The following is a 26,967-nucleotide window of genomic DNA, read 5'->3' as shown; positions in this document are numbered from 1 at the left end:
TACTCTCACAGATCTTGGGAGACAGACCTGTCCTCGCTTACAGACAACCCCCCAACCTAAAGCAAATACTCACCAGCAACCACACATCACTGAACAAAACCACTAACCCAGGAACCTATCCTTGTAACAAACCCCGATGCCAACTCTGTCCACATATCTATTCAAGTGACATCATCATAGTGTTGAGTCTGAACTTTTGATGAGCTTAAACTTAACCCAGACTTGATGTCTCTGTCTGAACTTTTAATCAAAGCTCTGACCTGCGAACTACTCATGACATCCCCCTCCCCTTAAGTAGTCATCTCCCCTTTTCTCTTTCTGAATTTACATTTTAACCTGTTTTATCCTGTAGAATCTTGATTGATTATACATGACCATTATGATCTGTTAATCACTTTGTTTACTTCTGTGTATAAATATTGATGCTCACCCCTAATAAACTTGCCACACTTACTCTGAAGCTTTTCAAGCTAAGGATAGTGTGAGCCCGTTGATCAACGAATTGGTGTCTGGTCTCTGACAGATTGTGAGCCCCATACCAACTCCGCACGAACTCGGGTGCTGGAGAGGTGAGTGAGGACTTGCTTTTTACCTAACAATTTGGGGGCTCGTCCGGGATTTCCTTCTGGTGCGGTGCCTCTGTCCAGTGGTCAGACCACTCATATACGAATTGGCAGGCGCCACGGGAGATTTCTCCCAGCCAATTCAATATTGAGGGGTCGTGTACTGGACAGCAGGGTAAACGCCAGTTGGAGGGCTCCTGTCAGACACCATGGGTCAAGGGACTAACGTGCCTCTTGAGAGTCCGTTGGGGATTGTAAATAAGTTATGGAACGAAGGGAAACTCCCAGTACAGACAGGAATGTCTAGGAGGAAGTTGTACACACTGTGTGTAAGGAATTGGACTGGGAATACCGCGGTATTGGCCGACCCGGAGATGAGGTGGCCTTCGTATGGCTCTTTCGAACAGGCTGCCTTAAGAGGAGTAAGGAGCCAGATCGAAAAAGACCATCCGGGACAGTTATGTTACTGGTTTTGTTGGGACACAGCAGCAGAGCTGTGGAAATCTTTAAAAATTATGGCAGTCAGGTATTCTCCCGAGAGTGAACCCCCTCCATGTTATTTCGATGAAGGGTGTAAACCACGGCGTGTTTTGACTCGTCAGTTGGTCCCCACTGCACCTGCCCCTATTCCTCCGCAGGGGGACTCTCTCCAGGGCGCAGAGGGGAATGTGCAGGACTCCAGATCGGAATCTCTGCAGAGGGATAAGGGGGAAATGGAAGGGCACACCTCGGGAGGAGTAATTACTAGGCAAAAGATCAAGCAGATGCAGCAGGTTGCATACCCCTCCCCTGGGGACGCCCAGAGGGTCCGGTCGCATCCGCAGATACTTACACCAGGGACGAATACACCCCTGCACCACCAGCTCAGCCCGTTCCCCAGGCCTGGATCAACTACGGGCAACAGCAGCAGCTGCAGCAAACTCAGCCTCCTCAATGACGGTACCCCGGGGGCGAAGGCAAACAATGTGATGGTCTTATTTCCTTAATGTCTTTAGCCGGCTCCTTCCTCACTTTCTCCCCTCCCAGCAAAGAGCCTCGTCTAACCCTTTCAGTCCAGGGACTGCCTGTCTCCTTCCTCAATGATACTGGAGCTACTTTCTCTCTTTTAAATCATGCCCCCTCTCCCTGGCTATTCTCTGAGGTTAAAACTGCAACTGGGGTGGAGGGCAACCCACAGTCTCTGGGACTCACTTTGCCTCTAAATGTTATTTATGCTGATAAATGTTTTTCTCACCATTTTCTTTTTTCCCCAGCTTGTCTGATCCCTTTGATGGGCCGGGATTTACTCTGTAAGCTTGAGGCTACTTTAACCTGCACTCCTGAAGGGGTAGGATTATTGATGACAGTGTTAGGAGATTCGGCCCCAACTCAGGGTAATTGGGAACCCCCCCCCTCTCTCCCCTGACCTCACTGACTTGCTTTTAACCCTCTGGGGAATTTCTGACACTGATGTTGGCCTGCTCCTTTCGGCAGAGCCAGTAAGGATTCAAGTGAAGCCCTCCTTAACCCCCCCCGTCAGTCCCTCAATACCCCCTGTCGCTGGAAGCCCGGGAGGGCATCCGCCCCATTATCGAGGGATTCATTGCACAAAAGCTAGTCCGCCCTCAGCGCACTCCCTGTAACACCCCTATACTGCCTGTCAAAAAGCCTCCTAAAAAGGACGGAGACCCTATCCGTTGGCGCTTTGTACAGGATCTACGGGTTGTTAATCAGTATGTGGTCCCTCTTCATGCAGTAGTTCCTGATCCAGCTACTATCATCAGCCAAATCCCCTGGGATGCTAAGTGGTTCACTGTTATTGACTTAAAATCAGCCTTTTTCAGCATTCCTGTGCACCCAGACTCTCAGTATCTCTTTGGTTTCACCTGGGAGGGACAAAGTTATGTCTGGCAACGACTTCCTCAAGGCTACAGAGACAGCCCCATGATTTTCAGCCAATGCCTCCGCCACTACTTGGAAGGCTTCACCAGTCCGCAGGGATCCACGTTAGTCCTATACGTAGATGACATCCTATTAGGTAACCGCGAAGAAGCTGCCCTCCGCATCGATGGTAAGGCACTTTTATTATACCTACACACCAGAGGCCACAAGATAGACCCTAACAAGATTCAGTGGGTCTCACAGAAAGTCCGATATCTGGGCTTCCTGTTAACCCCAGAGGGGAGACAAAGGGACCCAGTCCACATAAAGACTATCCAAAACTGCCCTCTGCCAAACACCAAGAAACAACTTCAAGGTTTCTTAGAATTAATTGGCTTCTGTCACCCCTGGTTGCCGTCCTGCGGGGAGTTAAGCAAACCGCTCCACCGACTCACTGCTAACCTTGCTCCTGACCCTTTGCAGTGGTCCCCGGACACAATCCAAGCCTTTCAGTTACTCAAGGACAGTGTGGCCTCCTCCATGTCTCTCCGCCCCCCCCAATTACAGCAACCCTTTCACCTTTTTGTCCACGAGAGGGGCGGAATTGCTAGTGGCGTCCTTACCCAGCTGAGCGGGCCCCACCATTTCCCGCTTGCTTTTTACTCTCAGCAGATCGACCCTGTCGCTCAGGGAACCCCATCCTGCACCCGGACTCTGGCAGCAGCTGCCCTGCTGATCACAAAGGCAAAGAGCCTGACCCTGGGTCATTTTACCACGATTTGGACCTCTCATGCCTTGTCAGCCCTTCTGCGTAGGGGCACAACCCAAGTCTTTTCGGCCCATCGTCAGCAACAGCTAGAGGCCGAACTCTTAAAAGACACTAACCTAATTTTTGAAAGGTGTGGGCCCCTTAATCCAGCTACCTTGCTTCCTGACCTGCCAGTCCTCCAGGATCAGCACGACTGTTTGGAAGTAGTTTATAGCATCTTACAAATAAGGGACCTGGCTTATGCCGGATGGCTGAGCCTGCCTCCCTCGCTCCACATACCCCGTGGCAGTTCACTGGCACCATGATAAGGGGGGTCACTACGGCACGCACGCCCTTGTGGACACCATCGCTCGCTTTTGGTATGCTCCAGGCATTCAACCCTACTGCCTGTCAATAGTGAAAGCATGCAGCACATGTCAGCGTAATGGACCTGCTCCGCCTCTTAACAAAATTAAGGGTGGAAGACCTCCGCCTGCTGCTCCATTTCAACATCTTCAAATTGACTTTGCAGATATGCCAAAGGCTTTTGGGGAAAAGCACCTCCTTGTTTTGGTTTGCCCTCTGACTTCCTGGGTCGAAGCTTTTCCTACTGCTAATTGTACTGCTGCCACAGTGGCGAAGATTCTCCTTAGAGACATTGTACCCCGTTTTGGCATCCCTCTCGTGCTTGACTCAGATCGCGGACCTCACTTTACTGGTCATGTCCTTGGCCGTTTAGAACAAGGACTGGGCATTTCACACTCCTTTCATACACCCTACCACTCTCAGTCTAGCGGGAAAGTTGAGCGTATGAATAGGGAGCTTAAGTTTACATTGGCTAAATACTGTCAGGAAACAGGATTAAAGTGGCCTCAGGTACTTCCCTTGGTCCTGTTTCACCTTCGTACTCGCCCAACCCGTGTATTGGGATTATCCCCCTTTGAACTGCTCTATGGACACCCCTCTTTCAAAGGCGGGGCGCTACCACGTGCTGATGTTTCACTATTGGGAGGGGATCATATGACCGCGTGCCAGTTTCTCTCCCTACAGGCTCGCCTCCGTACCCTTTGGAAAGCCTCGCAGTTTTCCCAGACCGTGCCGCTGGAAGAACAGATCCACCCGTTCCAACCAGGGGACTTCGTCTGGGCCAAAAAGTTCGTTCGTGGCGACACCCTCCAGCCGAGGTTTACTGGACCCCACCAGGTTCTTTTAACAACCCAGACTGCAGTGTTCCTGGAAGGACGCAAATCCTGGATCCACCACTCCCACGTCAAGCCAGCCGTAGTGGACCACAGTGACGGACCAGCAGCTCTTGCCACCACTGAGGACACTGCCTCCGACCAGTGGACCAGCTTACCTCTTTCAGACATCAGACTTAAATTGACTCGGCAAAAATGAGAGGACCTTTTATTCTGACAACTGTATGTTTTTTATTATGCCTTTTTAGTTTATTTTCTACTTATGAAGATAATGCTTTTATTAGATATTCCCATGAGGTTAAAACTCGTATTTTAGGAAATAGAAGTAATTGCTGGGTATGTACTCAATTTCCAGTAAATGCAGAACAGGGACTACTAGAATCTTTAACCAATGAAACTGCGACCCTATTTGAGAATCAGGCCGGGGAAATGTCCCAGCTGCGCCAGTTAGCTTTGCAAAACCACATGGCTTTAGACATAATGTTAGCAGCCCAGGGAGGAACTTGTGCCCTCATAAATGAAGAATGCTGTGTTTTTGTAAATGACACCTACTCTGACACTTTTCAATGTACCAAACATCTAAGGGAAATGGCTAAGAACTACTCCTCTGGCTCCCTTGCTCCCCTTTGAAAATGTAGAAAGCATCCAAAATATTTGAATAAATGGTATTCTATTATTGTTTAACAGTGCAATTAATTGTGATTAATTTTTTTATTCTAGAAATAATATGAGTGGTGGAGGAAACTGAAAACAAAACCCAAAACCCAACTGATTTGGAGATTTAAAAACAGATTTTGCTGGGTATCAGTAATTAATACAAGTTTAGATAAACTAACCTGTTTACACTGTCTGAAAGGAGGAAATCGGGCTTTAGCAGAAGAATTGCTATTTCTAATCCAGGCAAACAGTGACATTTTGGCAATAATAAGTGTTTGTAATGGAATTGATTGTGTGCTGTTTCCTACTTTTAACTTTCATATTCAGTAAACAATTTGGACGTTCCTGAATGAATGAACTCAAAGTTCTAAAAATCAATTTCACACATTCATCTCTCCATTAATAACATATTAATCTCTGTAGTACTTCTGCAGCACAGTGACTTCAAGAATCTCACTTGGACTATGTAAACATTAATTAAAAGTAATTGAACCAACCAGGGCTGCCCTCCGCACAGCTGTCAGGGAGCTAGTTATGGGCTTTCAAATGCTCAGGCTGGTATTTTGCCAACCCCAGGGAGGTTAGAGCAGCCTGCTCTCAGCTACACCAGCCAGTGATGGCTCCCAGGGAACTGTCAGTCAGATTGGGATTGTCAGAATACAGTACACTCTGGCCAATGCCCCTCAATACCCAACATGTCAAGAGGTGGAAGTGTGGGGGCAGAAGTCAGTTAGGCCAGCTGTGATCTCCCTCACACTGGGGAATGCTCAGTTGACTAGATCCAGCTGTTTTCTGGCCCCTGTGCACCACTATGTCTAGGGATCCCCATGGTTGCAGATATGGCAGCATCCTCCAAATGGTTACTGGTTGTCACTTATGTATTCAGTAAAGGCAAATGTGACCAAGCACAAATGACTATTTCCCCCTGTCCACGAAAGCCAGTTCAAATCAGAGGCTCCCCTTGGTCAAAGATCCCATGACCCTACTGTCCTAGCTTTTGAAGATTTTTGGAAGAATTCAATAAATTAGAAATTAATCTCTGGAAAGGGAATTTTACCATTTTTGATTTCCTCGTTTTCTTGATGGGATCTTTATAATGATTTTGTCAGGATGCTTTGATGCAGAATTGCCTGTCTAAAAATGTGCAACAATTTAGTTTTCTTCTGGGATTTCATCTTCCCTCAGGACAAGGATTTACATTTGAATAGACCACATTGATATGGAAATTAATCTTCCTTTGATATATCCTTGCATGTTCGCTCATCTATCATTATGGCCTAATTGTACAAGCACTAAGTGTTTACTTCATCAAGATATTAATTACTATGTTTATGTTTACCCAGATTCTGCAAAGACATCCACAGTGATTTAGCTTTACAGTTAACTCTCCTTGTACGCCTAAATTGTGTGTGGGAGTATGTGCGCGTGCTGGATTAGGGCCTTAGGACAGTAAATTCTTCAGGGTAGGGACTCACTCTTACCATGTATTGTACAGCACACAAAACAACTGGGTCACACTCCTCCTCAGGAGCTGCTAAGAAAGACACCATAAATAATCCTGCATTTTCTTTTTTTTTTAAACCACCACTACTCATTATTGCTTGGCATACTGTTCTGAGACATGAATTGAATCTGCCTTCCTCCACTGTGAAAATATGGGAGAAATACATGCAGTTATTTCATGTAATGGCACAGCTTGCTACTGCTATGAGTTTTAGGGCTGAAGGAAAACGTTAGAAAGAAACTAAAATGTTCTTTTTGTACAAAGCTTTTCATAGAACTTTTCAACAAAACAAAATGAAAAATTTGAGGAGTATTTTTCTCCCTGTCTCTGGAAAAAAGGGGGGAATCCCCCAAACAACTGAAATTTAGTCCAGCTCTAGTGTTTTGGGCGTGAACCCTCCCTTCAGTGAGGCTAGCCCCTGCCCTTGCCCCTTCTGCCTGAGACCCTGCCCCTCCTGCCCCCCTCCCCCACACATTGCAGCCCCAAGACCCCCCTGCGGCCGAAGGAGCCCCAGCCACTCCGAGCCCCAGCCCAGCCCAGACCAGCTGCCCCGAGTCCTGAGTCGCCGGCCGGCCAAAGCTGCCCCAGGTCGCCAGCCGGCCCAACCACTGGCCCAACCCCGGGCTGACCTGAGCTACCCTGGGCTGCTGGCCAGCCCAACCCAGCCCTGGCCCCTGGTCAGCCTGACCCCCGGCCCGACCCCTGGGCCACCAGCCAGCCCAAGCCCCAAGTTCCAGGCCACTGGCCTGAGTTGAGCCTCCGCTGGCTTCAGGGGAGAAGGGGAGCAAGGGTGGGGTTTTGGGGCAGAGGTGGGCAGGGCCATAGCCTGGGTTAGGGAAGGCTTAGCCTTCCCTGGCCTATTATACCTGCCGCCCATGGTGTTTGGATCAGCCATTTCAGCAATTGTATTCTCTGACATCCTTTACTCCTCTGGATTTCATTAGGAGAAGAATGAAGGCATTTATTAGAGACTTTGAATTAAGGATTTGCTGGTATGAAGGGGTTTGTACACTTCTGGTTTATATTTATGAAAAATAAGCTAATAACATTTCTCCTCTTTTGTATACATTTTATATGGCACTTCTCTTTTGTATGTCTGAAAAGACTGATAGAGCAAATAAAAAGTATGACTACATGATTCATTGTAACCTTTGACCACATTGTCTAATAAGGAAAGTCTATTGGGATGCTATCAAAATATATCCATAAGTTTGTTTGCATGCTACAAAGTAGTATCTGTCTGATTTTGAAGATTATTGTATTTGAGTAAGGACTCTCCTTTGCATAAGGCAGCTTTTCCTTCTGATCATCATCTTAGGTTTATGACAGTCCATTGACATGGAATAGATAATTATGTCACAAACTCTGCCTTGTGATAGGCACTCTTAAAATAGATTTATTTCAGAGAACAAGTAAATCCAGATTGTTTGTAAATGATTGGTGTTCGACCTAGGAAGACCCCTGAGACTCAAAGTGAATTACATTCAGCAAGAAAAGAAAATGCCTCATAGGCCCTGTCTATAAGATGTATATATTTTACACTTGTGTAGCTACAGCAAAGAGAGTCTCCAGTGTAGATGCTCTGCACTGGTTTAAGCATAAAATTGCACTGGTGCGATTTGATCCGGATAAGTGACTGAAATCAACTGACTTCAGTCATTGGCTCAGCTCCATAAGCAGGAGATAAGGTAGCAGCATGGCCAACATGTTGAGTCACTCAGAGGCACACACTTGTTCTATCACATGCACATTAGTCTTTCAGAAAATCTTGTGATGGAAAGAGATGCACACATCTGAGATATCTATGCTCTCAGATGCCGTACCCACTGAAGCATGTTGAGTTTACTACAGCTTTATATAGTCAGATGCTCACTGCACCTTGTGCTTTATTGGAAGGGGATAGTCAGAGGTAGCAATGATTTGGCAACAGGGTCAGTTTTAAATCCATATTTAAATTGGTACTTACTCAAGAGGTAGCAAAAATGCATAATTCTTGGTATTAAACCTACATTTGATTATTTTGTTACTGGACACAATCTAGAGCAGAATGATAAATAGGATGTATCATACTGTTGTCATCAATGTCTTTTGGTAACATTATAGTGTCCATATATTATGAAATAGCAAATGTTTTGCACATAGTGAGAATATTTTGTCTGGCCATCTTCAAGCACTTAATGGATATTAAGCCACACAACACATCTATGGGTGACCACAACCAGTATTTTGCAAATGGGGAAACTGAGGCACAGGGTCACTAGCACATGACTCAATGGCAGAACTGTAAACAGAACCCAGAAGAGCTGGCTCTTAGGCTTGCTCTCTGACCACTAGAAATACACTCCCTCTTACAAGATGTGTCACAGCTGCTCTTATTGCTCATATTTTCAGTGACTTTTTTTCCTAACTGCAAGATACATAGAGCTGAGCCATACACTACCTGAAAGGTATGTATTGCAGCATGTTTCCCTCGTTGCCCCCTCCATTCTGAAATGGATTAAAGAAACCCACCTCACTTAGACCTACATTTGGAAAGGCCAAAAACAAACAAACAAACAAAAAACCAAGTACATTTCATCATGAATTAGCTGGAAAAATAGACCCACAAAAGTGTTCAAATGTAAGAAAACATTTTCAAACACGTCACAAGCTGTTTTAGTCTGTGCTCCCACATCCTCCCCATAAATAAGAGTCTGATTTGCACCAAGGGAAGATTTTCCATTCCTGTGTGAGACAGCTATGCTGAGATTTTCAAAGCTCCTAGGAGATCTGGATACTGAATTCCCATTATTTTCTAATAAGTATTCGAACCCCTTAGGGAGGCTTACGATGACAACCCTACCCCAACAAATCCCATCCTCCTTTAAAACTCTTTTGAGAGGTACTGATGAAAAGGGCTATATAAGTGCCAAGTAACACTGGTCTACAATTTTTGAGAAGTTGTCTGCTTCAGAGATAAAATGTGCTATTTATTATGTATTTTGATGTGCTGAATTCAAATATGACAATTAAAACAACTGATTGGCTACTGTTTCTAAGATATTTAAGTTTTTACATTTTATGTCTATGTATTTTGTGTAGATAGTAGAGTTTTAATCATAAATTGTAAACCTAGGTCTTTTCATGTGTTTATGGTTGCTTTACATGATAATATTTCACCTGTCCTGTTTATGTAACACTTTAAAAATCAGCAAAAGGGTTATATAAATAAAATTTATTATGAAACAAAAGGCAAAAAACTATTATGTACATAGTTTAGTCCTATTCAGTGTCTACTTGGCGCTTCTTGGCTTGTCTCTTGTATTCATTAAATGGAGCATCTCTTGTCACTGTCCAGCAATAGTCTGCAAGCATTGATGGGCTCCATTTGCCCTGATAGCGTTTCTCCATTGTTGCAATGTCCTGGTGAAATCGCTCGCCGTGCTCATCGCTCACTGTTCCGCAGTTCGGTGGACAAAAATCTAGATGAGACTGCAAAAAATGTATCTTTAGTGACATGTTGCAACCAAGGTTTTTGTATGCCTTGAGGAGGTTTTCCACCAACAACCTGTAGTTGTCTGTCTTGTTGTTTCTGAGAAAATTTATTGCCACTAACTGGAAGGCTTTCCATGCCATCTTTTCCTTGCCACGCAGTGCATGGTCAAATGCATCATCTCGAAGAAGTTCACAAATCTGAGGACCAACAAAGACACCTTCCTTTATCTTAGCTTCACTTAACCTTGGAAATTTTCCACGGAGGTACTTGAAAGCTGCTTGTGTTTTGTCAATGGCCTTGATAAAGTTCTTCATCAGACCCAGCTTGATGTGTAAGGGTGGTAACAAAATCTTCCTTGATTCAACAAGTGGTGGAAGCTGAACACTTTTCCTCCCAGGCTCCAATGACTGTCAGGACCAGAAGTTTCATCCTCTTCCTCTTTCTCATCTGACTCAAGTGAGAATGATTCTGGTGCACCAGGAACCGGCAGTCCTTCTCCGTGGGGTACTGGGTGTATAGCTGATGGAATGTTTGGATAATGCACAGTCCACTTTTTCTTCTTTGACACACCTTTCCCAACTGGAGGCACCATGCAGAAGTAACAATTGCTGGTATGATCTGTTGGCTCTTTCCAAATCATTGGCACTGCAAAAGGCATAGATTTCCTTTTCCTGTTCAACCACTGGTGAAGATTTGTTGCACAAGTGGTGCAGCATATGTGTGGGGCCCACCTCTTGTCCTGATCTCCAATTTTGCAGCCAAAATAAAGGTGATAGGCTTTCTTAACCATAGTGATTATATTGCGCTTTTGTGATGCAAAAGTCACTTCACCACAAACATAGCAGAAGTTATCTGCACTGTTCACACAAGTATGAGGCATCTCTGCTCACTTTGGCTAAACAGAAATGTGTCCCTTTGCAAAATCAAACACTGACAAATAAGAGAGCACGACACTGTATGATTTCTAGAGCTGATATAGGGCAATTTGTTCAGCAGAGTGATGTAAGCTTCGTTATGATTGCATCATCCATGACTTCTAGGAATAACATGATGCACTTCATATCATGTATGACACAATACCAGCTTCAGATTGCATCATTCATTGTTTTGCCTAAAAAGCAAGTACTGTCCAAACCCAGTCATAGATTAATTCATAGATCCAGTCAAAGATGTATTTTAGTCATTTCTGGTTTAAATTAAGATCCTTTCCCTTTATAACTCACTTATCCTCCGCCATTCCCAAGTCAAGGGTAGTATATACTGACCCAATAGCATATCTTGAAAACTAGAGCCAATCAACAATTTTAAGCATCATTTTCGTTCTCAGTGACCCAGAATTAGTAAAGTTTGACTACATTTATTTCAGAAACATTTTGTCTGTAGAGCAGTGTAATTAGCGAACAAACAACATCTGCAGGCATTCACCTGTTAAGGAAGAACCAGGGGCTCACGATTAAGATTGCTCTCAACTGCAGTTATCCAGTCCCCAGGGCATTGCTGCATGCAAAGGACTTCTGCTCCTGGCATCAAGCACAAGGGCAGGAAAGTTCCCCCCTTAATGCTGCCCTGAGGACACTGGACCGGTCCTTCAAGCCTGCCACGGAAAGGCTGGAGGGAGAGCAGGGCAGATGCACGTACAGTGTAACTGCCAAGGAGAGCAGGAGACGCCGGCAGGGCTGAGAGAGCCAGTGCAGAGAGGAGGGGTGTTGCAGGATCTCCCCCAGCAGCAGGAACTGCTCCCAGCAAGAAAGCCAGCTGGGCTGGGAGCTGCTGCCCTTGCATCGGGCTGCTTCGCGCTCCCAGGGGATTTGGTCCCCGTGCCTTACACGTGGCCAACGCGCCCCTTTGCTCGAGGCAGGACTCTGCGGCGGAGCTGTCCGTGGTGCTGACCCGTGAGCCCAGCCCCAGCACAGCTCGCCCGGGGAGGGGGCAGGTGGGACAAGGGCTGGCCCAGAGCCTGCTGGCCGGGGAGCTGCTCGGAGCGCAGACACAGCAGCGGTTCCGCTCACTGCCGGCCGTGCTCCGGGGAAGGCGAAGGGCTGGGGCTGCAGGCGGCAAGCGGCGCTCGTGGCTGGGATCGCGGGCGAAGCGAGCCTCCCGCCTGGCGTGGCTGGGAGGGGACCGGAGCCGGGGCTGCGGGAGCTGCAGGTGGCTGGGTCCTGCCGACAGCCTCGCGCTGCAGCCGAGGGGAAGGGGGGCGGATTGGGCGCAGCGCGGCTGGCCGCGCTCAGTGCCGGGGCTGTCCCCGTCAGGAGCTAGGCAGCCGGAGACTCAAGGCAGCAGCACCATGAAGATCAAGTTAAGTGGCCTCGCCGTGTTCGTGGCCCTGGCGGGCGTGTTAAGTTTCATCTTCCTGGTGGTAGCCATAGGGACCGACTTCTGGTACATCATCGATGCCTCCAAACTGGAGCGGTCAAACAATTCCTCGGGGGCGCTGAGCTCGCACTCGGGACTCTGGCGGACCTGCAGACGTGAGTACACCTCGACCTCCTGCGGCCCTCTAGGGATCCACAGGGCAGCTAGCTGCAGTGTCCTTCGAGGGGCACAGCCCCTCAGCGGCGGGGGTCAGCTCTCAGAGTCACACTGAACAACGCTACTGGGTGGAGTGTGTCCCCATCCCTGACACTGCCTGGAAAATCTGCCCCCGGCACTGCATCTCTGACTCCTGAAACAGGGGCTACTTTCCCCGCTTAATGAAGGAGGCTTATTAAATACACACAGTACCTAGGTATTGTTATGACAATTACCACGGCCTAATAAGTACAGTGAGGAAGATTAAAACCCTGAGTTGCATCTCTTTATCTGTATTTAGGTACTTTAGAAATCTCACCAATTGATTAGGTGGCATATGTACCAGAAAAGCTGCACAAACTAGGTACAGTAGGCAATAAGATAGTGAGGTTATGAAGCTTTCTGGCCTCTTAACATAATCCATTTCCCCCCAAGTCTTAGCGTTTACAATAATACTTTTCAAAAGAAGTACAAACATGTATTTTTATGTAAGTAAAACTTTTTAAAAAATCATATACATTTTCATCATAAATGCAACCAAAATTAAGAAAGGCATCTCATGCCCTCTATATTAAAATGTAAAATTGTGTGGGTTTAAATGCTTGGGTTGACTGGGGGTGGGGGGGGGGGGGAACGCAAGCCAGTTTTGCCTTTTTCTTTAGATAAAAGGAATAATTTGAACTTTAGCCCCAAATGGTAAGATTTAAAATGACCAACAGCGATATTTTAAAGAAGGATATATTTAAATTGAATCTTGGAGCATATTTTACAGCTTTGGTCTATAATGGAAGGCTGATAAACTCCTTTGCTGGTGTGATAGGATTTTCCATTCTATTTACCTTCTCCTGACATGCAAATCACCATGATATCTGAATTAATTTAAATTAAAATAAAATCACAAACACACACAGTAATTAATGTTGCCTGGCTATGAAAAAGCTTTCAGGTGGGATTTTCAAAAGCATCAGGGTTGACCTTTGCTCCCATTCAGCAAAATCTTGGCACCACTGAAATCAATGAGCGTATGGCCCTCCTGAAGTCAATGACAAGGATTTCACCCAGTGGGAACACATTTAGGCCAGTACTGAAATTCTCACCCTTATTCTCCACACACAAAAATAACTGCTTAAGGGGAGGACATAGAAGGATCTGTATGCACATGTTGAGAACACACGCTAAAGTCTTCTATTTTCATTTGCAATACAAACTTTGCATACTATTTTTCCCCTTCTCTATTAGCTAGGAGCAAATGCTTCCCTTTGATGAACCCTTTCTGGTACGAGAACATAAACATGACTGCTTCGCACAAACAACTCTTAAGTGAGTAACTTTTATATTATTTGCATGTCTTCACCCCCCTGCATCACATGGGAAGAAAGCAAGGACCTATGTCTGGGATATATTGTATGCGCTTTGGGGCAGGGTTTTCACTAGGTGTGTACACAGCACCTACCACAATGGGGCCCTCATCCCTGAACAAGGCTGTAAGGTGCTGTCACACACAATGAATATTATTAATAGCTCAACTGATGTCAAGTGTGTTCCTAAATGACTTCAATAGGATCATGTCTGGACCCAGGTGATTGTGCATCAGTGTATGACCTGAAATATCTTCAGTACTGACAATAGGATGTGCACAATTTAGGGCTTGATATTGCAAGCTGCCGAGCACCTCGTAGGAGGTAACAAGCACTCTCAATTCAAATGAAGTAAATAGTTGGCTGTTGCTCAGGATGAAAGATCTACTAGTGATATTTTACTATTAGCAACTATTTAACCTCTGACCCTGGATAAGTCAGTTCTCTGTGCATCAGTTTCCTTGTCATTTAATCCCTCCTGTTAAGTGCTTTGAGAACTACAGATGGAAATAAAACGACACCACATGATTACAGAGTTATAAGGAGGATTCAACAAAGAACCACCAACTCTTGTGTTTTTGTACCTGGCATTGGCTACCCCATCAATCCTAAGAGATATTGCATTGTAGGAGAAGGCTGATTGGACCAGCATTTCTCTTCTGCTGCTGCTCCTCCACACTGAAACCTCCCCAATGTTTTCTTGGGGACTGGAGAACAAATAGGAGCATGGCTCCCAAGTGAACCATGCTACCATGAAAGAAGGCTGGGCAGTAGTGCAGAGTCACTTTGCTTGCACACCAGCTTTACTTGGCCTGACATCTGTAGGATTTCCTAGTGAATCTTGTGTGGGGTTCTGCAGGGTTAGGAGGCCACACAGCCTGTCTATTCTTCTTATGGGCCTAATCCTGCAAGGTGCCAAATGGCTCCAATTCCCATCAACCTTGCCAGATTAGGCCGGGGGCAGGCTGGGAAGTTGCAAAGCCCCTCTATTTCCCATCCACTACAATGAATGGAAGGCAGCTCCATAAGATGAGAGTTTTTTGGCCTGTTTCCTCGTGTGCTGATAGGGCCTGAAACTTGGCATAGCTGGTGTCAAGTGCAGACAGCATTATTGCCTTCATTACCCTACAGAAATGCCTATCACCAGTTGTTGATTGTTACCATTAGAAGTAAACATCATGGCACTTAAGACAAAGGAGATAGTGCCTATATATATGGCAGGCAAGCATCTGGTGATTGGCAAACAAAAGATAAGTTGTGGGTGAATTTTTTTTTAAAATGTCAGAGATGTTTCTGTCTCTGAGCTACTGATGTTTGATTTAAACTGTACCCCAAAGTGTAGTTTTCTTCACAAGCCTTTAGATGCTTTTATTAAACAGCAGACTCAGGCAGGATGTCTATTTCCCATGGGATTTTTTTTTTAAACAAACAAAGACGGACTGACAATCTTAACTAGATTAGTTTTCTATATTTTGACCTGGCATTCCAGTTTGCACTAAAGTCCTCTTGTGAGTGGGTATTTGGGCTCAGTTCTGCAGTCCCACTGAGCCCGATTCTCCACTGGCTTGCACCTTGTGTAGCAATTTATACCTGCACAAATAGTTGTAAACTGATATTGCCCATGCTAGTCATTTTGCATAGATGTAAGTGATTATGTAAAGTACAAGGTAGTGGCAGATCAAGCCCCTTGACATCAGTGGGTGTTTTACCTGAAAAAAGATTGCATACTGTTAGAGCTCTGTATTTTTCAGACATGCAAAATAACATGAAATAGAACCAAAAAAGTATTAAAAATTAAAAAACAAACAAACCTCACCCCACAGCAGCATCATGACTGGGAGCGGAGGGCAGCTGGGTCAAATTTGAGTACGTGGCACTGCAACCTGGCACAAGGGGTCACAGTGTCTCTTAGGTGTGGCCCAGCTGTCCTTCTGCCATGATGACAGAGGGGCAGCCAAGTCAAACTTGAGTAGCACTGCACCAGGTTGCAACTCCCAGAGCACAGGGTTGGAAAGGAGCCGCCCTTGAAGACTCACTCTGCAACCCTGCACCACCACTTACGGGCATAAAATGAAGTAACATAAAACTCCAAAAAAAAATCAAAAAAAATAAATAATTCCACAGGGCTCCACATTCCATCTTCTTCTTCAAAATGTTCAGCTAGCATCTATGTGCTGCTGCATGTATTTTGCAGCATGCACGTTAAGATTCATAATATACTTTGGTGATTTTAATATTTCAATTCTCCCAAGCCCCTGCTAGCTGCAAGCTACAGAACAGATAGAAACATATCAACAGGTACCATATGTCTTTGAGATACAAGTTTGTATACCTGGAATTAGGCCACACACATTTTATGTATGGCTTGCATACTCCAGCCTGGGAGACACTATTTTCAAAAGTGGAGCATGGTTATCTTTCATGTGCAGAAGCTGAAGGAGACAGGGTGAAGATACAAGGAGCCATCTTTATTTTGCAACCACCTGAAATATTTCTAATGTCAATGTGGTGCCAACAAGTCCTTCCCCTTATGAAATATGACTATACACAAGTAGATCAGTGATCAACAAAGTCCAACCAGATGATCTACTATAATGAGATACCCTGGCCATAGTAAGAAGCTATAGCAGTTTCCACTCACCAAGACCTGTAAAATGGTACTCAGTGGGCACCTGATCATACAGTAAGAGAATGCAATTGTTCAGTACACTTCTCTCACCCTAAGGGTGAAGCTTTTATGCAGGTAAGGCTCCATTCCTACAGCTGTTATAACATAAGCAACCTCTCAGTCCAGATCCCATTCCCAATTCCTCATCCATTGTCCCATGGCTCCCATCTGAGTTAGGGCCAACAAGTCTTTTGGCTTCACCTCCTGTCTTCCCGGGCTATGTTTGTGTCACCACAGACTGCAGAAGCTTTTACTTAGATGGGAAGGGATAGCAGGCAGGCATGAGATAGCCAGGAATTATGTACATGGAGGTATAGGCCTGGTCCCAGGTAATGAGGAAGCTGGATGGGCCTCGCACATATTAATTTGCATAAGGTCCTTCAAAACCTATGACCAGACCTCAGCAGACCTCACTAAGTTGCTCATTAACTTTTCCTTGCAGTTCCACTGCTCATAAATTTTAAATCCAGACTGTAAAGGGAATGTGACAGCTAAAATGCTAGGTGCTCTTATAGTGTGTGGGGGGACCTTAATGAAGGACAGTGCCTCAAAGCTCAGTGTGTAGCAAGTACCCCACCTCAGAAATCTGAGCACACTTGAAGTTGATTCAGCAAGTAAATATAGTCTTTGCTCCCTCTACAAATGCCAGGAACCACGAGCAAACTGGTCAAGCAGGGTTTCCATTTTCGACTATTTTAGGATGGCACCCTCTGCCCCACCAATGGTCCTTCCATTTTGGTTGAAGACAATAGTTGTGTCCTGGGTGCGGATGAACCACTCTAAAAGCCAGAGATCAAGAACCCAGGTATCCCCTGGCAAGCTGGACCCAAGTCCTACAGCAAGGATTCTGGTTGTGGTGAGTCTCCAGTGTAGCAGATTAGCAATTCAGCGGAAGCTGGAGTTAGATTTAAACATGAAAACAAATAAAGCACCAAGCGCAGTAAGCCTTGTACTATTGAGCATACACTAGCCTATTGTTATTTGTGTTGCAATAGCAGCCAAAGCACCCAGATAGGATTGGGATCCCAGTGTCCAGTGCAATGCAGGTAGACTGAGTCCCAACCCCAAACCTCTACATGTTCCATTTTCAATATGCATAGATATTTGTATGGACAAAACAGGCTTCACTGCAGTTGGTAGGGGGAAGCTGAAGGTTTTGTCAGCAGGAGATGTGGGGAAGGGTCAGATCTTCAACTTTGGAAGGTATAAGTAGCAAAGTGATTGGCTGTTGGCATTTAAATGAGGGTTTACAGGAAACTTCCCAGTGAAATGAACTGGACAGTTAACACCTCAGTTCTGGTGTCTCAGCTAGTTTAGGCTGTTTTCAGACACAGAAAAGCAGTGTACTGGTTGGCACTTAATTCACATTTGGAAGTTAGTTTCACATTGTGAGGGCTAGAAGTGTAATTTAAGCAACAAAGCTTAGATTTCAAAGCACAATTTTTCAGCAAGAGCAAGATTCTGCAGCCACAGAGTCGTAGAATACAAGGGGGGTTCTGCTTATGATTAGACAAATCTTGTTGGTTTGGAAACAAGGAAACAGGTCTTCAGAACTGTCAGGAAATGGGAGAGAAAGAGGGGATAGAATGGACATGAATAAAATTGGATTTATAATGATGGTTTAGACTTAGAGGAGATTTGCGTATCTCAAAGAATAAAAGAATTTTTCATACTAGTTCAATTCCCATTAGTAGAAAACATGTAGAATGGCCACTAACTTACAGAGTGCCTTACATATTTTGCATGGACACTAGCAGTTTATTTAGAAGTGACATGCTCATTGGTTAGCATGATGAAAGACAGCCCAGTTAGAAGGACTCATTCCAATAAAGGTTTGGTTAGAATATAATACAAACTGAGTTTAGAGGTTTTGCATTTCAGCAGAATTAGACTTTATACCTGCCTTTATGCAATCCATTTACTTGGGCTCCACACAGATGCTGGAACTTGGTTGTAATAAATACACTGCTACCTTGATATAACGCGACCCGATATAACACGAATTTGGATATAACGCGGTAAAGCAGTGCTCCAGGGGGGCAGGGCTGCGCACTCTGGCGGATCAAAGCAAGTTCAATATAACGCAGTTTCACCTATAACGCGGTAAGATTTTTTGGCTCCCGAGGACAGCGTTGTATCGAGGTAGAGGTGTATAACAGTTTGTCCAGAATTGACTTACATTTAAGTTACTCTGAGCTGGTAAGATTGGCTGATTAAATGAATTGGAAAACATTTGGATACAGATTCATGGTTTTTTTTTGTTTTTTGTTTTTTAAAGGCCGTTGTTGAGTCAACTAGATAGGCAAGCAGCCTTAAGGGGTGCATCACTGATGTATCAGCTAGAGCAGCGGTTCTCAAATTTTAGCAACCTGAGGACCCCCATTTTGATTTAAATTTTTTCACGGACCCCCAAGTTGCCCCACTCAGTCCTTGAACCTGCCCCCACTCCATCCCTTCCCCCAAGGCCCCACCTCTTCCCTCCCCCGCTCCACCCCTGCCCCTCCCCCTTCCCTCCCAGTGCCTCCTGCAGGCTAGGGAACAGCTGTTCCAGGGTGTGCAGGAGGCACTGGGAGAGAGGAGGAGGAGGAGTTGATCAGTGGGGCCAGCAGCCCCAGTCATGGTTCTGCTCCATCCCCTGAGCATGCTCCGTCCCCACTCTGAATAAGTCTCAGGTTATCAAAGTCTCTTTCAGTGTCAGGGGTTGAACTGATAAAAATAAAGTAGTGATGCTCTCCTAAGCTCCATCCACAAACCGGTTTCCTCAGAAGCCAGATGCCATGCACAGATGATTGGGAAGTTCTTCTTAATAACCCAATCTAAAGCCAATTGATATCAACTGAGACACTCCCATTCACTTCAATGGGCTTTAGATCAGGGCCAATAGGATCCTCCTTCATGTGCTTACAGCAAAAGTGATATATTTATCAATACTGACATTTAAATTATCGTTGTCAGGCTTCAGTTACCACGTGGAAACTGTACAGGCACAGTTCAACTCCACTTCTTACATAGTCCCTTTCCATATACATCTCTCATCACAGGGGTTCTCCAAACATCTAGCCAGGCCTAGAGAAAATAAAGGTCAGAGAAGATAAGTAGTGTCTTTCAGCCATTGCCCATTCTAGAATCTAGCTCTAACAGAAGCATTTTAAATTAGAGCTGTAGCCAGATATGAACACCCATGAGCTTTGGCAATGTGAGGTTCTGGATCTGAAATTAGCAGCCCAGCCCTCCACCCCAAGTTATGTCTTCCATAGGTAGTGAGCACAGCATGCCCATTCCATATGGAAAGACATATTTCAGATTCAGCAAGACAAATAATGACTATAAACCCTCCATGAGAGAGAAAGTAGAGATTTCTTACTCTGTGGTTCTCCATCTTGAATATCCTCTCACAGATCAGAGCCCTAGAAGGCAGAATTCTTACAGAGACAGCTGCAGCACACTGAAGTTGTAGCTACACACACAACTGGTGTGTAAATGTTCAGATACCTTTTTTGGCACTTTTGGTTTCAGGCTGAATATGGAACTGGATGTGTCAAGAAGGCTTGGGAAAAATCTGTGCACTGGGCATGAATGAGAGCAGGAGTGCTGGTGAAGGCAGAAGTGTCAAAAGCCTTAGCATTCCCTCCCCCAAATTTCTAATAGCTCAGGAGCCGCTGAGTCCTGACAACTTGGAAAAGATCAGGTGTGTAAGCCAAAGCTATTTGTGCTACCGGTGCCATTATTCAGGTAATCACCTCACGTCTTGTTAACCTTGATAATAGGAGAAGTCATTCTGCACATGGTTAAGCTACTCAAGCAATTTCTCTAATGGAATTGACACAAGCTACATTTTCTTCTACATTAGGCTTCCATTTCCTCTCTTTCCACTTTTCTCATTTTCCCTCCAACCCCACAAACACCTCATGGGATATTTATACATTCTTCTAAAACACTGGCCACTGTCAGATATGGGACAAGATAAACCAGTCATTTGTTCCCGCACAGCAATTTCTAAAATTCCTCTCAACTGGAGATGTAGGTTTTCCTCTGCCCTGCTAATAGTAGCACTTGGTGGTGATGATGGAAGAGAAGATCTCATTCATGCCTCTTCTTCTCTACTTTAGAGAAACCGATCGTTCCTTTTCCTACAGTTTTGACTTTGGGGCATGACAGAAGCTTGTTGGCCTCATATGGAGAGTGCAGGTCAAATTGTGCTTTTGGGCCCATTTCTGCAAGAATGCACTTTGCCAACAGCAGCACAGGATGTGGCGGTAGATACAAATCCGCCATACAAAGGGCCTGAAACTTGCTTGCTAGCAAAATAGCTTATATTTATATAGTGCATCCAAAAATTTATGAGTCATTATTAATGGCTCATATACAGATCACTTGGTTTAGCTAACAGAGGTGTTTACTGGAGCACAACGATTACAGGTGGAAGTTGAAAGCAAATATTGTAGCCAACTACTATTGCAGGGGGAAATTCAGATACATTAGTCAGGATACAGTTACATAAGTACAAACCAGTCAGGACACTGACTATTACAGAAGCCGACCATAGACTCTTTAAACCTAAACTGTTAACTACTTGTGAGAATTAAATCAAATCTGAAAGACAGAACTCCTGGCAGTTAGCTACCTTAATACTGTGCTGGGGCATTGGTTCAGTGAGTGATACAGAGGGAAGATCACCTTCTGCAGAACGGAAAGGTTGTTCTGCAATACCTGGTGTTGCTTTTCCTTTACAGTAGGACAAAGGAAAGCACTAGCATTCAAGATGCATTTATCATAATCTAGATAGTAATTAGAGTCCTGTGGTTACCTTTACGATTAAACAGCACTTGCCAGTGAGAGCTTCCTTTAAAAGGTGTCTGTCAGCTAGCAGCAAAACAAAAGTCTGTCCTAAATTGCTAATGTGATTTCCTGTTTCTGGTTTTGGAGGTGAGGAGAGAGAGAGAGAGAGAGAGAGAGAGAGAGGGAGGAGAGGAGCTGCCTTCATTGGGGGGGGGGGGAGGAAAAAACAAAGAGTCTAAAAGGAAAAAAAATTTTTTAATGGGAAAAAAATCAACTTTTGGAATTTCTCTCATTACTATGAAAAAATATTGGAAATACATTTTAATTTACCAAAACCCCTAACTTTTGCTAAGCAAAAAGTGTCTGTAATGATTTGAGATGATTTTTAACTCCACAAAATGGACACAATTTCAAAAATTTTCAACCAACTTTAATGAGAATTGCTCCCCACACTGGGCCCAGTTGAAGATGACAACCAACCTGACCTGCAGGGGGAATTCACCAGCAGATACCTTACTGCACACCTTCTGTTAGCATTTTCTGACAAAAGTCTGCTATAAACTTGAGTTTCAGTTTTCAAGAAGTAAGGAAACCTGACTCTGGGCAAACATGCTCATACTACTATAAGCTGTACAGTGCTGAAAAGAATCCTAAAAGGAGCAGATAAGAACCCCTTGATCATCCTTCACGTAGGAACGAATGACACGGCTAGGTTCTCGCTAGAGAGAATCAAGGGAGATTATGCCAGGCTGGGGAAGACACTTAAGGAAATCGAGGCTCAGATCATCTTCAGTGGGATTCTGCCTGTTCCTAGAGAAGGGCAGCAAAGGGGTGACAGGATTGTGATGATTAATAGTTGGCTAAGCGAGTGGTGCTATAAAAAGGGCTTTGGGATGTATGGCCACTGGGAGGCTTTCGGGGATAGAAAACTTTTCTCACGGGATGGACTTCACCTGAGTAGGGAAGGAAATAGACTTCTGGGAGGAAGGCTGGCTCATCTCATCAAAAGAGCTTTAAACTAGAAATTTGGGGGAGAAGGTTGGGAGATGTCCAGTTAATCTCCGCACCAGATTATAACATTGAGAAGGAGGACCATGAGATAAGAACAGATATAGCCGGGGGGACGAGACTGGACATAAGGAGGAGCGGGGGGATGGATACTAGACTAATAGGTCATACTAGCAGTACGGTGTCCATACCAAATGGGATAACAAATATGAGAGAGGCCAAACGGCATAAATTAAGATGTTTATACACCAATGCAAGAAGCCTAGGTAACAAAATGGAGGAATTAGAGCTCCTGGTCCAAGAAATGAAATCAGATATCGTAGGAATAACTGAAACGTGGTGGAACGGTAGTCATGACTGGAGTACAGGTGTGGAAGGGTATGTGCTGTTTAGGAAAGACCAGATCAAAGGTAAAGGTGGGGGAGTAGCATTGTATGTCAATAATGAAGTAAACTATAAAGAAATAATAAGTGATGGAATGGATAAGACGGAGTCTGTCTGGGCAAAACACACACTGGGTAAAAGAACTACTAGAGCCTCCCATGGGATAGTGCTTGGGGTGTGCTATAGACCGCCAGGATCTATCCTGGATATGGACAGAGAATTCTTTAACATTTTTAGGGAAGTAAATACTAATAGGAACTGTGTAATCATGGGAGACTTTAACTTCCCGGATATAGATTGGGGAACAAATGCTAGAAACAATAATAGGGGTCAGATTTTCCTAGACGTTATAGCTGATGAATTCCTTCATCAAGTAGTTGCTGAACTGACGAGGGGGGATGCCATTTTAGATTTGGTTTTGGTGAGTAGTGAGGACCTAGTTGAGGAAATGGTTATAGGGGACAACCTTGGCTCGAGTGACCATGAGCTAATTCAGTTTAAACTAAATGGAAAGATTAACAGAATTAAATCGGAGACTAAGGTTTACGATTTCAAAAGGGCTAACTTTAATAAATTAAGGGGACTAGTTAGGGAAGTGGATTGGACTAACATATTTAGGGATCTAAAGGCAGAAGGCGCCTGGGATTATTTCAAGTTGAAGTTGCAGGAGCTGTCAGAGGCTTGTATCCCGAGAAAGGGAAAACGGTTCGTGGGCAGGAGATTTAGACCGAGATGGATGAGCAAGCATCTCAGAGGGGTCATTAAGAAAAAACAGAAAGTGTACAGGGAGTGGAAGATGGGAGGGATCAGCAAAGAAACCTACCTTATTGAGGTCAGAGCATGTAGAGATGGAGTGAGAAAAGCCAAAAGCGGTGTAGAGTTGGACCTTGCGAGGGGAATTAAAACCAATAGTAAGAATTTTTATAGCCATATAAATAGGAAGAAAACAAAGAAAGAAGAAGTGGGACCGCTTAAGACTGTAGATGGAGTGGAGATTACGGATAATCTAGGCCTGGCACAATATCTAAATGAATATTTTGCATCAGTATTTAATGAGGCTAATGAAAGGCTGAGGAATAGTAGAAGCGAGACGGATGGGAATAAAGGAGTGGGGGTTGACATTACCGTATCCGAGGTAGAAGCCAAACTCAAACAGCTTAATGGGACTAAATCGGGCAGACCGGATGATCTTCATCCGAGAATATTAAAGGAACTGGCGCGAGAAATTGCAAGCCCGTGAGCGATCATTTTTAATTCATCTGTAAACTCGGGGGTGGTACCTTTTGACTGGAGAATAGCTAATGTGGTTCCTATTTTCAAGAAGGGGAAAAAAAGTGACCCGGGTAACTACAGGCCTGTTAGTTTAACATCTGTAATATGCAAGGTCTTGGAAAAAATTTTGAAGGAGAAAGTAGTTAAGGACCTTGAGGACAATGCCAATTGGGACAAATTACAACATGGTTTTACGAAAGGTAGATCGTGCCAAACCAACCTGATCCCCTTCTTTGAGAAAGTAACAGATTTTTTAGATAAAGGAAATGCGGTGGATCTAATATACCTCGATTTCAGTAAAGAGTTTGATACGGTACCGCATGAGGAATTATTGGTCAAATTGGAAAAGATGGGGATCGATATGAAAATCCAGAGGTGGATAAAGAACTGGTTAAAGGGGAGACTGCAGCGGGTCGTACTAAAAGGTGAACTGTCAGGTTGGAGGGAGGTTACCAGTGGAGTTCCTCAAGGTTCAGTTTTGGGTCTGATTTTATTTAATCTATTCATTACTGACCTTGGAACCAAATGTAGAGTGGGCTGATAAAGTTTGCGGATGACACAAAGTTGGGAGGTATTGCCAATTCGGAGAAGGATCGGGATATCCTGCAGGGAGATTTAGATGACCTTGTAAACTGGAGTAATAGTAATAGGATGAAATTTAATAGTGAGAAGTGTAAGGTTATGCATTTAGGGATGACTAACAAGAATTTTAGTTATAAGCTGGGGACACATCGGTTGGACGTAACGGAAGAGGAGAAGGACCTCGGAGTCCTGGTTGATCACAAGATGACCGTGAGTTGGCAATGTGATGTGGCCGTGAAAAAAGCTAATGCGGTCTTGGGATGCATTAGACAAGGTATTTCTAGTAGGGATAAGGAGGTGCTGGTTCCGTTATACAAGGCACTGGTGAGACCTCATTTGGAGTACTGTGTGCAGTTTTGGTCTCCCATGTTTAAAAAGGATGAAATCAAACTGGAACGGGTACAGAGAAGGGCCACTAAGATGATTCGAGGAATGGAAAATCTGTCGTATGAAAGGAGACTCGAGGAGCTCGGTTTGTTTAGCTTAACCAAAAGAAGGCTGAGGGGGGATATGATTGCTCTCTATAAATATATCAGAGGGGTAAATACTAGGGAAGGAGAGGAATTATTTCAGCTTAGTACTAATGTGGACACGAGAACGAATGGATATAAACTGGCCATCGGGAAGTTTAGGCTTGAAATTAGACGAAGGTTTCTAACCATCAGAGGGGTGAAGTTTTGGAACAGCCTTCCGAGGGAAACAGTGGGGGCGAAAGACCTTTCTGGCTTTAAGATGAAGCTTGATAAGTTTATGGAGGGGATGGTTTGATGGGATAAAGTGATTTTAGTCAATAGGTCAATAACGTGCCATCGCTGGTAATTAGCAACAATGGTCAATGATGGGATATTAAAAGTTACTACAGAGAACTTTTTCCGTAGGTCTGGCTGGAGAATCTTGCCCGCATACTCGTGGTTCAGCTGATCGCCATATTTGGGGTCGGGAAGGAATTTTCCTCCAGGGTAGATTGGCAGAGGCCCTGGAGGTTTTTCGCCTTCCTCCGCAGCATGGGGCAGGGGTCACTTGCTGGAGGATTCTCAGAGATTTGAAGTCTTTAAATCTTGATTTGGGGACTTCAACAGCTGAGTCAAGGGAGAGAATTCTTCCAGGAGTGGGTAGGTCAGCTTTTGTGGCCTGCATCATGCGGGAGGTCAGACTAGATGATCATAATGGTCCCTTCTGACCTTAGAGTCTATGAGTCTCTGCCTGTATTACACCACTGTGCACTGATTAGCTAGCCCAGCCCCTGCATATAGCTCTTCGAACTGAACTTAAGGACCAGATCCTACAAACAGGAACCCTAACTGATTTCTGAACTAACATCAATTTGGGACAGAGCTCATGTGTTCCTATGTATATAGAGCACCAACCCTATGGGACCCTGATGCTGACTGGGGCTTGTGGGTGCTACAGCGATATACACATTTTAATAAAAGTGACTTCAATTTTATATGAATGTTATATAGTTTGCAGATCCCTCAAAACAGATCCTTCTCAAATCATGGGCGTCTGCTAGTACACCAAGATCTTTTAGCCAGTAGCTTTTTTGCTATATTTTCTAACGGTAAATTGATAAAGGCTTTTCAATTCTATTTTGATTTGGGTTTAAAAATACAGTCAAAAGAAGTGTATAATTATTTGCTGCTTGAGCAGAATGAGGCCTTTTGGCCCAAATGGTGCTTTTGATGCCAGCAGATCCAGTTTCCCCCCGTATGAGGTCCAACCAATGGGCACTGCCACAGGCCTGTAGGGAGGCGCTTTAATGCAACCATGATCTTTCATCTTATGTCTTGAACCTGCAATATGCTCTGCATCTATGTGAATCCAGATGCAGGGCTGGGGGGATCGCATGTAAGGAACCAAATGACAAAGATTAGAGTGAAGAAAAGTCTAGAGGGAAGACCATTATTAATGGCTGAAATCCTGGTTTGCTTTCACATACTGTGTGCACCAAAGCAATAAATGCATTAGACACCAGCAAAACATGATTAAATCATTGTCAATTCCAAAGTCACTTAAACAATGTAAACCTCATGGCCAAGGGCTGATTTCCTGTCACAACTCATTTGTTACCATTCTTAGGCACTCCAGAGCCATCCAGTGATCAGGTGTTAATGGCCACACACGTTTTCCATCCATATAGCTAGGAGAAAATGCTTTCCTTGTTATGATTTTGAGAATAGTGTGTGCAGCTGGGCATGGATCAGCTTTTTAGATTATTTTTACATGAAGTACCTCTTAACATTAGCTTGCTTGGAGCTATAGAGCTATGGGGAATTTAATGTTTCCTGTAGAGGGACAATAAATCTTTGCTGCAATGTCTTACCTCCTAGTTATGATAACACAGCAGCTGCTGCCTCTGTTTCCCTCTCAAACTAAGTTCATTTAGCCCTCTGGCTAAA

The 26,967-nt window shown here is 44.5% G+C and overlaps 1 protein-coding gene across 2 annotated transcripts in view; it reads left to right on the top strand.

The window, feature by feature from the left end:
- The first annotated feature begins 11,787 nt into the window (after positions 1-11,787).
- The window catches only part of TMEM114 (transmembrane protein 114), a 32,410-nt gene continuing 17,230 nt past the window's right edge, over positions 11,788-26,967 (top strand). For both annotated transcript variants that reach the window (XM_054042679.1, XM_054042678.1), the window contains exons 1-2: positions 11,788-12,477; positions 13,757-13,837. In XM_054042679.1, the coding sequence (XP_053898654.1) occupies positions 12,294-12,477; positions 13,757-13,837 (265 nt within the window). In that variant the 5' untranslated portion in view covers positions 11,788-12,293. The remainder of the gene's footprint in view (positions 12,478-13,756; positions 13,838-26,967) is intronic.

The sequence above is a fragment of the Malaclemys terrapin genome, chromosome 10 (genome assembly GCF_027887155.1).
Source record: "Malaclemys terrapin pileata isolate rMalTer1 chromosome 10, rMalTer1.hap1, whole genome shotgun sequence".
NCBI lineage: Eukaryota > Metazoa > Chordata > Testudines > Emydidae > Malaclemys > Malaclemys terrapin.
The sequence above is the reverse complement of the archived record's forward strand: the minus strand, read 5'-3'. Positions and strand labels throughout refer to the sequence as shown.